At 37.3% G+C, this 13,769-nt stretch overlaps 1 protein-coding gene across 2 annotated transcripts in view; it reads right to left on the bottom strand.

Moving 5' to 3' along the window:
• Window positions 1-13,769, bottom strand: part of LOC123939131 (UDP-glucuronosyltransferase 3A1-like) — a 79,436-nt gene that overhangs the window by 14,227 nt on the left and 51,440 nt on the right. For both annotated transcript variants that reach the window (XM_046001076.1, XM_046001075.1), the window contains one exon: window positions 619-727. Coding sequence is in view for 1 of the 2 variants with exons in the window: in XM_046001075.1 (XP_045857031.1) it covers window positions 619-727 (109 nt within the window). In the remaining variant the exon portion in view is untranslated. The remainder of the gene's footprint in view (window positions 1-618; window positions 728-13,769) is intronic.

Genomic DNA, 13,769 nt, shown 5'->3' with positions numbered 1-13,769 from the left:
ATTAGGCCTGTGTATTAACCAAACAAGGGATAAATTTGTGTCTTTACCCTCTAATGTCAAAGAAGAACTTTCTATACATCTCAGATAATGACAAAATTCTTCAGGTTACCCGCTGGTTGTATATCACCAAGATATTTCGTTTTTAAAAATGAGTTTAAAAGATAGTGTTTCGAGATATTAAATAACAGTATTCGTAAGCATCTTTCTATCCTTTAATTTATGTGAGGGTAAGGGAGGAACAATAAGTGTAAACTGGTGGTTCTCATCACCTATTGACAATGAGAAATTAAGTTGTCTATCGCAACTTCTATATTTTGGAGAATATATATGCAAACACCATAGATGAAATGTTGCAAGGAAGATACAGAGGAACAATCCCCCTCACAATACAGAAATACATTCATGCTTTCAGTGGAAGACCCACAGTATACACAGAATGGATGACTGGTAGTGCAAAACTCATTTACTCCATCCGTATACTGCCACCATCATTGATCTCCCCATCCATCCACCCATCCATCCATTTCTCCTAAACTCAAACCAAGTATCCATGCATGCAACCATTCATTCCTATCACTAAAATGGCAAGTCTTTCATTCAGAGAATAAAAGAAATTACCTGCCATGCAAAGCCTCTGTCACAAAGAAATCAAAAGAGTTATTAAAATCTTTTCTATGATCTTCAGGTGGAAGCCAACTGATAACTTTGTATGAAATTTCATTCTTTTCTAAAAAGAAAATAATAAAAAGTAAAACACCAATAAGGAAATGTTTAATTATACCATACAACCCTAATTAACATTGACATGATGATATCATGTTTGTTTATTCCAAGGATTGTATATGTATTCAAATGTTTGCTTTTTGAACTTTGGTTTGGTTTGGTTTTTCTGCTTTCTCATTTCTTCAATCATTCAACCTGCTACTTTATTGAGAACCATATAATGATACAGTTACTTTTATTCATTTTAAAGTACTACTAGAAGTTTCTGTTTAAAGTTTACACTTAAAGATATAACTAGTCACCATTTTATAGGTGATAAAGGAGTGCTAGACAATTTGTCAAGAGTGCACATACAGTGAATAAAATAATTTGTATTTAAATACAGATCTCATTCACTGCCAGCTCCCCAGGCATTTCCCATTTAGAAAAGAAATCATTTTCATTAAAATTAAAAGTGATACATGCACAGGTTTTTCACTCTGCCAAAAAGATACCAAAACCAAATTTTAAAAAGCAGTCTTCTGCAGCCCTACTTCACATCCTGGCATTTCCCCATAAGTCATGTGTAAAAAAGAGTTGATGCCATTTTTTAAGTTGGGCAGATGATGTCTTTCAAGCTCCATCTCCCTCTTAACTTTCTGGGACATACCTTGGTAAACAGAGAAGAAAGCCTCAACATGCCATCTCTTAAGTGAGGAAGAGTTTCAAGCCAGGCAAGCCAGACCCATGTAGGGGAATCTTCACCTCCACCCTACTCAGAAGCTTCCATAATTGGTCTTTAGAAACAAAAGTATGGGAGTAGCCTTTCAGTGGCCCTGGCCATATGTCTCATGCAAACCTATTTTCTGTGTCAGCTTAAACCGTGCTTCTGAATCCCTGCGTGAGCTGTGATTGACACTTGGCTAGGTAGAACTCTGTGACCAATGGTTGTATGTCTCAAAGGCTGCCCCCATTTTATAAACAGTGCTCTGGATAAGACTGATTCCAGTTTACAAGTGTAACGAATGGTGTGAGGAAGGGCAGTCACCATGCCATAGGTAGGAAGAGATCCACACCTGTAAAAATAGAAGGCGCATACAGCCCTAGAAAATGCCTTTGCTACTGATGATGATTATATCTCTGCAGCTAAAAGAAAATGTTGACTAACATGGTAATATGGTAAAACACTGATAACATGCCCATGGAGTTAATTCAAGGGGTTTATTCAAAGTCAGGTTAATTTTACATCTCTCAAAATTACCACCAGTGAGACCCCTAGCCTTGATGATACTAACTGGGACATTCTGAAGAAAAAACTTATAAATATGAGCAGGTTAGAATGGACACCATCCCAAAATACCTCTAATAACCCAAAGAAAGAAGAAAGAGAAAGGTAAGTCAGGGCAGAAGAGTCAGGAAAGAAATTAAAACAGAGTGGAATGTAACATGATACATGTGGAATGTAACATTACTTTAAAAAAAGAAAGGCACAGATTGGCTTTTGTGCCTCTAAATCAGAGCCTTTAAATAGTTTTCACATCAGATGAGACAAGCCACTGACAAACTTTAATGGTCTTAATCGATACTGGGACAAAAATAACAGCTATACGAGAAGAGCCCACTAGATATATACAGAAAATTTCAGTACTCTTAGGAGTCAAAATGTTAGATAGAGGACAAATTTGCATGCCCTGCCTTAACTACTGGAATTAAATATCTCAGAGTCATAATAGTCATGTCTTTTACATTATTTCCTAGTGGCTATGTTTGCTCTTAATATGTAACAAGTCCCAAAAATTAAAATAAAATTAAAGTTTGGGCATTTACAATCAGCTTGACAAAAAGAGACTCTTTGGATCTGCCCAACGTATTAAAATGGTTAATACAACCCATAAACAGTGCCTTTAAGGATTAAATCCCATTATGAAGGATCTGTTAAGCAAAAGAGTGATTAACTCCACTGGTTTTCCATTTAATGGCCTGGTTTATACTATTCTTAAACCGGTAAGGAAGTAATGATGCCTTGCAGTGGATAGCTATAACATAATTGTGCCATGACATATTATGTTAAGCACCCCCTTCCCGTTTCCAATGTTATTGAAATTGCTGACTATATCTAAGTATTAATAGATACGTTACATGCATAGAGTTGGTAATATGTTCTGCTCAGTTGCTATTTCAACAAGTACTCAGCTACAGTTTCTCTTCTTCATCATCTTGGCAGGATACAAATCATTTGTAACTGCTTTCTTATGGACTACCTCAACCACCTGCACACAAGCTTTCCCCGCAAGACCTTAACCACATTCAGTTTTCTCCAGAAGCACATGAATGACATTACATCAAGGACACCTGCCTTTTGCAGAGATTCATCCAGCACATGCACTCAGGACACAAACATTCACACAGGAGCTCACAAGAGGGATGTGCTGCTGCCCTACACAAAGCAGAAGCCGTGGCACCTCAGTTGAATTCCTGCAAAGAATTACTTGTCAGTTGAAGGTCTTTCCATCCCTGACACCATTAAGAAACAACTATTTGCGTTCCACTTCCAGCATGAGAATATAAGGAGCTTTCCTGGACACACATTTAAACAGGAACTGGTGAAAGTTTTCTTTTATATGTACACACACATATTCAACTATACCTATATATTCTGAAAGCAAAAGACAAGTCAAAAGATAGTAGTGAAGACTCTGGGAAGATGGTAGAGCACCAGGAATCTGTCTTCCCACCTAGATAACAATTGACTGGCAGAATCTGTCTTAAATATCTATTTTGGAACCTTGTAGTCAACTTTCAGGGAAGTTCCAGGAAGGATGTAAAGTGCAGATAATTTTAGTTAATTTCAGTTATCCCAGCTATGTTCACAGTACCAGCCACCCATCCCCCACATACATCTCATGGCAGGCAGCTGAACGTATGTTCATAAAGCAGATTGCACATAGGTTTCAGGAACCAGAGTGGGTAAAAAGGACGTTCTCCAAATCTCAGGTGTCTGTGCTTTGACTGTGAATTGCTACTTCTGATACATGGGTACAGACAAAGAATAGGCAGTGATGTTTTTGCATCATGCTATTTTTTTTTTCAAGCACATTCTGTTCTGGCTGAATAAACTTCTAGGCTTCCTAAGAGACTGATGTCTTTTTTTTTTTTTTTAATCCCTGAATTTTCTATTTTTCCTCTTATGGGAGACAAACATTAAGGGCTAGGATATTGGACAAAAACTGTATATATGATGAAAATTAGAAAGTTCATGTCACTAAAAGGCTATGAAAGGACCTAAGAAAACAAAAATTTACAACTCTCATTGCGGTTCACCCAAAGGCAGCCTAAAACAACCACAAAATAAAAACAATAAATAAAATTAATTTTAAAAATCTGCAAATCCTAGGGAAAAGAGGAGAGTCTAATCTCCAGATTTAACACATTGTTAAATTCAACAGGTCAGTGTTCAACAAAAACTAAAGAGACACCAAACAACAGGAAACACCCTAATTCAGAGGAAAATAATAAATTAACAAACTGTCCCTGAGAAAGACCTAATGGCAGATATATTAGACTATGATTTTAAAATAACTGCCATAAAGATTCTCAGGGAACTAAAGAAAGATGTGGAGAAGGTGAAGGGAAAAGTGTACACAAAATAAAAATGTGAATAAAAGCACAGGAAATGTAAAAGAAACCAAAAATAAAATGTAGAACTGAAAAATGCAGTAAATGAAATGAAAATTTCACTAGAGGGATTCTAGGCTGATTTGAGCAAGCTGAAGAAATAAACAGTGAACCTGAAGATAAGACAATGGAAATGATCAAGTGTGAAGAACAGAAAGTTAAAATATTGAAGAAAAGAGAACACAGCCTAAGGAAACAACATATGCAGTGTGGATGCTCAGAAGGAAAAGAGAGAAATAAAGGGATAGAGAGAATATTTTACATATGTAATATGTAATGATGTAATACATAATATATGACTGAAAGCATAGTAATGGCTGAAAACTTCCCAAACTGGATGAAAGATATGAATATAAACATCCAGAAAGCTCAACAAACTCCAAGGGAAATGAACTCAAACACACACATTATAATCAAACTTCAGAAAGATAAAGAAAGAATATGAAAAGCATTAAGAGAAAAGTGACTAATCACATATAAGTGACTGCCAATGAGATGATCAATAGATTCCCAATAAGAAATTTTGGAGGCCAGAAGGTAGTGGACCAATATATTCAAAATGCTAAAAGAAAAAAATGAACAACAAAAAATTCTGTGTCTGAAAACTCTGAATTTCAGAAGTGAGGGCAAAATTAAGACATTCCCAGATAAACAAAAGCTAAGGTAGGTCATTACGACTAGACCTATACTGACAGAATTGTTCAAAGCAGCCCTTCAGAAAAAATGAAACGATGCCAGACAGTTACTCAAAGGTTTATGGAAAACTAAAGATTTTAATAGAGGTAAATGCATAGGAAATTATAAAACTAGTATCATAGCAATGCTTTCTAACTGCACTCGTGGTTTCTACGTGATTTATGAAACTAGTACACTTTTAAAAACCTAGTATTGTTTAAAAACAAGTCTTATTTAAACTTTATTTGTAATTCCAATCAAATTTTCTCTGTAATTTAATGCACTAATGTACTAATGCATTTTAATTAATGACAGTTTAGGATTGGGGGCACACAATGTTCAAAGATGTAATTTTGTGACATCAACAATTCAAGGGGGTGTGGATGAACCAAACATCATAGGAAGAGACTTTTTGAATGTTATTAAAGTTAAACTGGTAAATATTAAAATGTGAGTGACATATTTATCATGTTAAATTAAATCCCCATGGTGATGCACATTAAAAAATAGCTATAGAAATACACAAAAGGAAATGACAAAGGATCTTAAACATTTCGTGACAAAGAATCAACTAAGCACAAAAGAAACAGTTATATAGGAAGTAAGGGACAAAAAAGCCATAAGGCATGTAAAAAAATAGCAAAAGTACAGACGTAGTTTCTCCTTCTCAGTAATTATGTTCAGTGTACATGGATCAAATCTCCAATGAAAAGATAGACATTGGCACAATGGACAAAAATGCAGGAACCAATTGTAATAGCCTTGTATGGTGACAGGTGGTAGCTACACTTGTGGTGAGCCCTACATAACATGTACATTTGGCAAATCACTATTTCTCACAGCTGAAACTGATGTAAGTTGGTGTATCAACTATATTTCAATGTAAAGTAATACTTTAAAATTAAAAATAAAATGGGTTAGCAATGGGGGGAAGAAGATGCGGGGTATATGGGAGCTTCGTATAATACCTTTGCAACTTTTCTGTAAATTTACAGTTATTCCAAAACAATGAAATGTGTTAAAAAAAACACAATAACAAGAAGTTCACAAACACACACACAAAGAAAAGCATGGCCAACTATATGTACTGCCTACAAGAGACTCACTTTAGAGCCAATGACACAGACAGACAGGGAAATAATGGAAAAAGATATTCCAAGCAAGTAATAAGCAAAAGAAAGCAGAAGTAGATGAGCAAATGCCAAACATAATACACTTTAAATCAAATAAGATTTCAAGGGACAAGGAAGGACATTATATATAAATAAAGATTCAATAAGGCAAGAAGATATAACAATTATAAACACATATGCACCTAATGACACACCATCAAAATAACTAAAGCAAATCTGGCAGAATAGAGGAAGAAACAGACACTTCCATATATTCATTGGGCATTTCAACACCCACTCTTAATAATGGGTAGAAATGGATTAAAAAAATAAAACAGAAAGAAAATCAGTAAGGAAATAGAAGACTTACACACATTGATCCACTAGATGTAACAGACATATACAGAACACACTACCAAACAGGATACACATTGTTCTCAAGGGTACATGGGACATCTTCCAGCAGAGACTCTATGTTCAGCCACAAATAAGTCTCAATAATGTGAAAACATACTTATCACAAGCTATCTAACCACACCAGGATGAAGTTGGAAATCAATAACAGACAGAAAACTGGAAATTTCACAAATTGTGGAAATTAAACATTATCCTTTTAAATAATGCCTATATCAAAAAGAAATCACAAGGGAAATCATAAAATACTTAGAAAGAAATAAAAATAAGCATGCAACATACCAAAACATATGGGATGCACCAAGGCAGCAGTTAAAAGGAAAATTAGAGTTTCAATGATTATATTAAAAAGGAACTTATCAAATCAATACCCTACTCTGTCACCTTAAGACACTGGGGAAGAAAGTGTACTAAACCTAAAACAGATGGTAAAATTGACAAAGATTGGGGGAAACTAATAAAATTGGAAATAGAAAACCAACAGAAGTCAATGAAAGCAGAGCCAGTTCTTTGAAAGAAAATTTACAAACAAGAAACAATGAAAAACAATCTGAGGGTTTTGAAGAGGTGGGGGGTGGGAGTTTGGGGGAGCCAGGTGGTGGGTATTATGGAGGGCACATATTGCATGGAGCACTGGGTGTGGTGCATAAACAACGAATTCTGTTACACTGAAAAGAAATTAAATTTAAAAATTAAAAAAATAATAAAAAGTAAGAGAGCAAAAAAAAAGAAAGAAAAGAAACAAGAAAGATACAAATTATTAGGACCACAGATGAAAGAAGGAACACCACTAATGACTGCACAGAAATGAAAAGGGCTATAAGAGAATTCTAGGAACTTTAGATGGCAATAAATTAGACAATGGGTGATGTGAACAAATTCTTAGAAAGACAGAAACTACCAAAGTTAAAGAAGAAAAAGACATTCCAAAGAGACCTATAAAGGTGAAAGGTTATTACATTTGGGTAAAGAGCACAGAAACTCTTGCCACATAGATATCCAAAATATACCTGAAGGTTACACATGTGTCTCCACACACCAAGGACACAATGCACAGCATGAAGCAAGACTCCTTATGCTCTACAGATTTTCAGACATTACTGATCATGACCAAGGCACTGCTTCATTTCTCCACATGCACAACGCCAGTCTTTTGAAAAAGACATTCAGTGAAACATTCAACTCTCTCACCAGCCTTAGGCAGCAGGTCTCACAAAATGCTGTAATGACTATCTCATACAAGATTCAACTGAAGAAATGAAACACAGGACTTTCTCATCATCCGTCAAAATGAAGGGAATAATGGACATCCCTGCCGTGTTCCTGACCTTAACGGAAAAGCTTTCAGTTTTTCTCCATTGAGAATGATATTTGAGGTGGGTTTTTCATAGATGGCTTTGATAATATTGAGGTAGGTGCCCTCTATCCCCACACTTTGAAGAGTTTTGATCAGGAAGGGATGCTGTACTTTGTCAAATGCTTTTTCAGCATCTATTGAGAGTATCATATGGTTCTTGTTCTTTCTTTTATTAATGTGTTCTATCACATTGATTGATTTGCGGATGTTGAACCAACCCTGCAGCCCTGGAATAAATCCCACTTGATCGTGGTGAATAATCCTTTTAATGTACTGTTGAATCCTATTGGCTAGTATTTTGGTGAGAATTTTTGCGTCTGTGTTCATCAAAGATATTGGTCTGTAGTTCTCTTTTTTGGTGGGATCCTTGTCTGGTTTTGGGATCAAGGTGATGCTGGCCTCATAAAATGAGTTTGGAAGTTTTCCTTCCATTTCTAGTTTTTGGAACAGTTTCAGGAGAATAGGAATTAGTTCTTCTTTAAATGTTTGGTAGAATTCCCCTGGGAAGCCACCTGGCCCTGCTATTCAACATAGTACTAGAAGTCCTAGCCTCAGCAATCAGACAACAAAAAGAAATTAAAGGCATCCAAATTGGTAAAGAAGAAGTCAAACTATCACTCTTCGCAGATGATATGATACTATATGTGGAAAACCCAAAAGACTCCACTCCAAAACTGCTAGAACTTGTACAGGAATTCAGTAAAGTGTCAGGATATAAAATCAATGCACAGAAATCAGTTGCATTTCTCTACACCAACAACAAGACTGAAGAAAGAGAAATTAAGGAGTCAATCCCATTTACAATTGTACCCAAAACTATAAGATACCTAGGAATAAACCTAACCAAAGAGACTAAGAATCTATACACAGAAAATTATAAAGTACTCATGAAAGAAATTGAGGAAGACACAAAAAAATGGAAAAATGTTCCATGCTCCTGGATTGGAAGAATAAATATTGTGAAAATGTCTATGCTACCTAAAGCAATCTACACATTTAATGCAATCCCTATCAAAATACCATCCATTTTTTTCAAAGAAATGGAACAAATAATCCTAAAATTTATATGGAACCAGAAAAGACCTCGAATAGCCAAAGGAATATTGAAGAACAAAGCCAAAGTTGGTGGCATCACAATTCCGGACTTCAAGCTCTATTACAAAGCTGTCATCATCAAGACAGCATGGTACTGGCACAAAAACAGACACATCAGTGGAACAGAATAGAGAGCCCAGAAATTGACCCTCAACTCTATGGTCAACTAATCTTCGACAAAGCAGGAAAGAATGTCCAATGGAAAAAAGACAGCCTCTTCAATAAATGGTGCTGGGAAAATTGGACAGCCACATGCAGAAAAATGAAATTGGACCACTTCCTTACACCACACATGAAAATAGACTCCAAATGGATGAAGGACCTCAATGTGAGAAAGGAATCCATCAAAATCCTTGAGGAGAATGCAGGCAGCAACCTCTTCGACCTCAGCCATAGCAACATCTTCCTAGGAACAACGGCAAAGGCAAGGGAAGCAAGGGCAAAAATGAACTATTGCGATTTCATCAAGATCAAAACCTTTTGCACAGCAAAGGAAACAGTTAACAAAACCAAAAGACAACTGACAGAATGGGAGAAGATATTTGCAAACGACATATCAGATAAAGGGCTAGTATCCAAAATCTATAAGGAACTTAGCAAACTCAACACCCAAAGAACAAACAATCCAATCAAGAAATGGGCAGAGGACATGAACAGACATTTCTGCAAAGAAGACATCCAGATGGCCAACAGACACATGAAAAAGTGCTCCACATCACTCGGCATCAGGGAAATACAAATCAAAACCACAATGAGATATCACCTCACACCAGTCAGAATGGCTAAAATTAACAAGTCAGGAAATGACAGATGCTGGCGAGGATGTGGAGAATGGGGAACCCTCCTCCACTGTTGGTGGGAATGCAAGCTGGTGCAACGACTCTGGAAAACAGCATGGAGGTTCCTCAAAATGTTGAAAATAGAACTACCCTATGACCCAGCAATTGCACTACTGGGTATTTACCCTAAAGATACAAACATAGTGATCCGAAGGGGCACGTGTACCCGAATGTTTATAGCAGCAATATCTACAATAGCCAGACTATGGAAAGAACCTAGATGTCCATCAACAGATGAATGGATAAAGAAGATGTGGTATATATACACAATGGAATACTATGCAGCCATCAAAAGAAATGAAATCTTGCCATTTGCGACGACGTGGATGGAACTAGAGCGTATCATGCTTAGTGAAATAAGTCAATCGGAGAAAGACAACTATCATATGATCTCCCTGATATGAGGACATGGAGAAGCAACATGGGGGAGTAGGGGGCTAGGAGAAGAATCAATGAAACAAGATGGGATTGGGAGGGAGACAAACCATAAATGACTCTTAATCTCACAAAACAAACTGGGGGTTGCTGGGGGGAGGTGGGATTGGGAGAGGGGGAGCGGGCTATGGACATTGGGGAGGGGAGGCGAACCATAAGAGACTATGGACTCTGAAAAACAACCTGAGGGTTTTGAAGGGTCAGGGGTGGGAGGTTGGGGCAACCTGAGGGTTTTGAAGGGTCAGGGGTGGGAGGTTGGGGGAACAGGTGGTGGGTAATGGGGAGGGCACGTTTTGCATGGAGCACTGGGTGTTGTGCAAAAAGAATGAATACTGTTACGCTGAAAAAATAAATAAAATGGGAAAAAAAAAAAACGAAGGGAAACGCCCATTCCAGCCCCACCATTGACCACCATAAAAGCCCAAAAGCATCTTCCTTTCCCTGCTCTTTCAATGTATGTTTGGACCAGCTTAGGAGTTGCCTTACTCTGTCCATGAAGCCTGATGATGAGAGTCATTAATTGATTTTCAAATGTGAAACTAACTTTGTATTATGGGAACAATACCACTTGATCGGGATGTATTTTGCCTTTTATGTAATTTTAGATTTAGTTGCTTTAAATTTTTTAAAAAATATTTTATTTATTTGAAAGACAGCGAGAGTGAGAGAACACAAGCAAGGGGAACAGAAGAGGGAGAAGGAGAGAGAAGCAGACTTCTCACTGAGAAGGACGTCTGATGCAGGGCTGGATCCCAGGACCCTGAGATCATGGCCTGAACTGAAGGCAGACCCTTAACTGACTGAACCATCCAGGTACCCATATTCTGCTTAAATTTTAGTTTAAAATTTTATATCTGGAGGCACCTGGGTGGCTCAGTGGGTTAAAGCCTCTGCCTTCAGCTCAGGTCATGATCCCAGGGTCCTGGGATCAAGCCCCGAATTGGACTCTCTGCTCAGCGGGGAGCCTGCTTCCCCTCCTCTCTCTCTGCCTGCTTCCCTGCCTACTTGTGATCTCTGTCTGTCAAATAAATGAATAAAATCTTTAAAAATATTTTATATCTGTGTACATGTGGGTCAACATTATGTGATTTCTTTCTTTTTTTTTTTATTGGCAATGTTATCAGTGCAATATTTTCCTGCTAGAATAAATTATTCCTCTTTCAATTTTCTGGAAGAGTTTGGTTATAATAGTATTGTTTCTTCCTAAATTGTTTTGTCCACTCTGAGAGACAGGTTGTCTCCACCCACTCCAAAGTTAGGTTTGGATATTGACACTTTATGTCCTTATTTACACACAAAGAGGTTATAAAATGGTTTATTAGGGGCATCTGGCTGGCTCACTCAAGAGCTATATTCTCCATCTGAGTTTTGTGGGTTCCAGCCCCACTTTGGGTGTAGAGATTACTTCAAAATAAAATCTTTTTAAAACCACAGGTGCATTTTGATCTAAAATCCTGTAGATTTTTCTCAATTGATTCTAAAATTCAGAGAGGATGTTGGTTGTAATTTATTAAACTCTATGAACCCCAGTAATAAGATCTGACCTGGGGGTATCTGGGTGGCTCAGTCGGTTAAGTGTCCAGCTGCTGGGTTCAGCTCAGGTCATGATTTCATGTTCCTGAGATGAAGTTCAGTATCAGCTCCATGTTCAGAAGAGTCGCTTGGGATTCCTCCCTCCCCCTCTGCATCTACCCTCCTCTCTCTCTCTCTCTCTCTCTCTCTCTCTGTCATAAATGAATAAATAAAATTTTTTTAAAGGAGAGAAAGAAAGAAATTGACCTCACCCTGGTAACAGCAGACTAAGATATTGGGATTTTTACCTCCCAGGCTAAGGTGAGCACTACTTGATAGATTATCTGAGGAACTGATGAATCCAATCAAGGCCTGAATTCCAACATAGGGCTTCCTTACATTATCTGCTGATCTGCTCTCCTACAACCATATCCAATGAAAGCAGAACAAGCTGGCTAAAGTGGTGGAACTCTCTGGTCAGGATGATGTCCCTCCAGATAACTTTGCTTCAGTGTTTTTAGGAAAGACCTTGAGAATCAATGATGTAACTGCACAGATCCCCCAAAACAAAGAACACCTGTCACTTGGGGGAATATCTACCTGGTAGAGAGGTAGGTAGAACAAGCTCTCTTAGGAAAAGGAAGAGTCAGAACTGCAGACAATTAAGTCTTCTGTAGGGTGGCATCTTATACTTGTGATTTCAGTTAGTGATTGAAATAATCTTACAACTCAATATGAGAAACTGAGGTTAATTCAGTTTCCAAAGTCATTTATTCATTAAAGTTGTACATAAAAACCTTATAAGCAGGTAGTCAATGTAGGTTCAAAAGTTTCAATATTGAGTGTTGAATCGGGTCAACAAAAATAATCCAATCACGTGTTCCCTTATTTGCAGGCCTCTACCAAAGTCTACTGCTGAAGAGAAAAATAAATAATCCATTTCAAAACCTCAGAAATTCCTGGTGAACGGTAAATATTGCAAGAAACTCTGGACTATTAAAACTTGGAACCAAGAACAAAATTAAGGGAATCCATGTATCCCCTGAATGGTTTGTAGTTTTGAGTGTGTGTAAAGAGGTAGAGGGTCTAAAGCTTTCAGCAGTTTCTCAATCCATGGGAACCACCAAAATGAAATGATCATGGACTACAGCTACCATGGTGGGCATTCAAGGCAAATACACAATCAAACTGACAAGGCAGATACAAAGGGATGTGTACAGAAAGGAAATCTAGTGAACAATATAGAACTTGATCTAGAGGATGATTAAACAACAACAGAGCCTGAAGTTCATCTTCAGAATTTCATAATTGCTCAGATTTGTTTTTCATCAACAGTCATTAATTTTGGATTTTTTAAAAATTAAAGTCTCAGCAATTTTGAATGAGACACCCAGAGCTTAAAGTTCCAGATCCACCCACTCTATTATTAACCTGCTGTGTGAACTTGAACAAATATTTTGAGTTCTCTGGTCCTCTGTGTCCTTGTCTGTCAACAGAGAAGATTTCACAATATTGATGAGCTTCATCTTAGCTACAGATTTTTTTGGATTTTTTTAATTTAAATTCAATTAGTCAACATATAATACATCATTAGTTTTTGATGTAATTTTCAATGGTTCGTTAGTTATGTATAACACCTTATACCAGTTAGAATGGCTAAAATTAACCAGACAGGGAACAACAAATGTTGGCAAGGATGTGGAGAAAGAGGAACCCTCTTACTCTGTTCGTGGGAATGAAACCTGGTACAGCCACTCTCGAAAACAGCATGGAGGTTTCTCAAGAAATTAAATGGAGCTACCCTGCAACTCAGCAATGGCACTACTGGGTTTTTAGTCCAAGGACTCAAGAACTTCTGACATCATTACGCACAAGTCATGCGCAGCCAGAGACACTCAAGGATATAGGCTCATCTCATTGATAGATCTAATCCTAGGACATGATTAAAAGACA

This window comes from Meles meles, chromosome 3 (genome assembly GCF_922984935.1).
Source record: "Meles meles chromosome 3, mMelMel3.1 paternal haplotype, whole genome shotgun sequence".
Classification (NCBI taxonomy): Eukaryota; Metazoa; Chordata; class Mammalia; order Carnivora; family Mustelidae; genus Meles; species Meles meles.
Note: the sequence above shows the minus strand (reverse complement) of the source record. Positions and strands in the feature narration are given on the sequence as shown.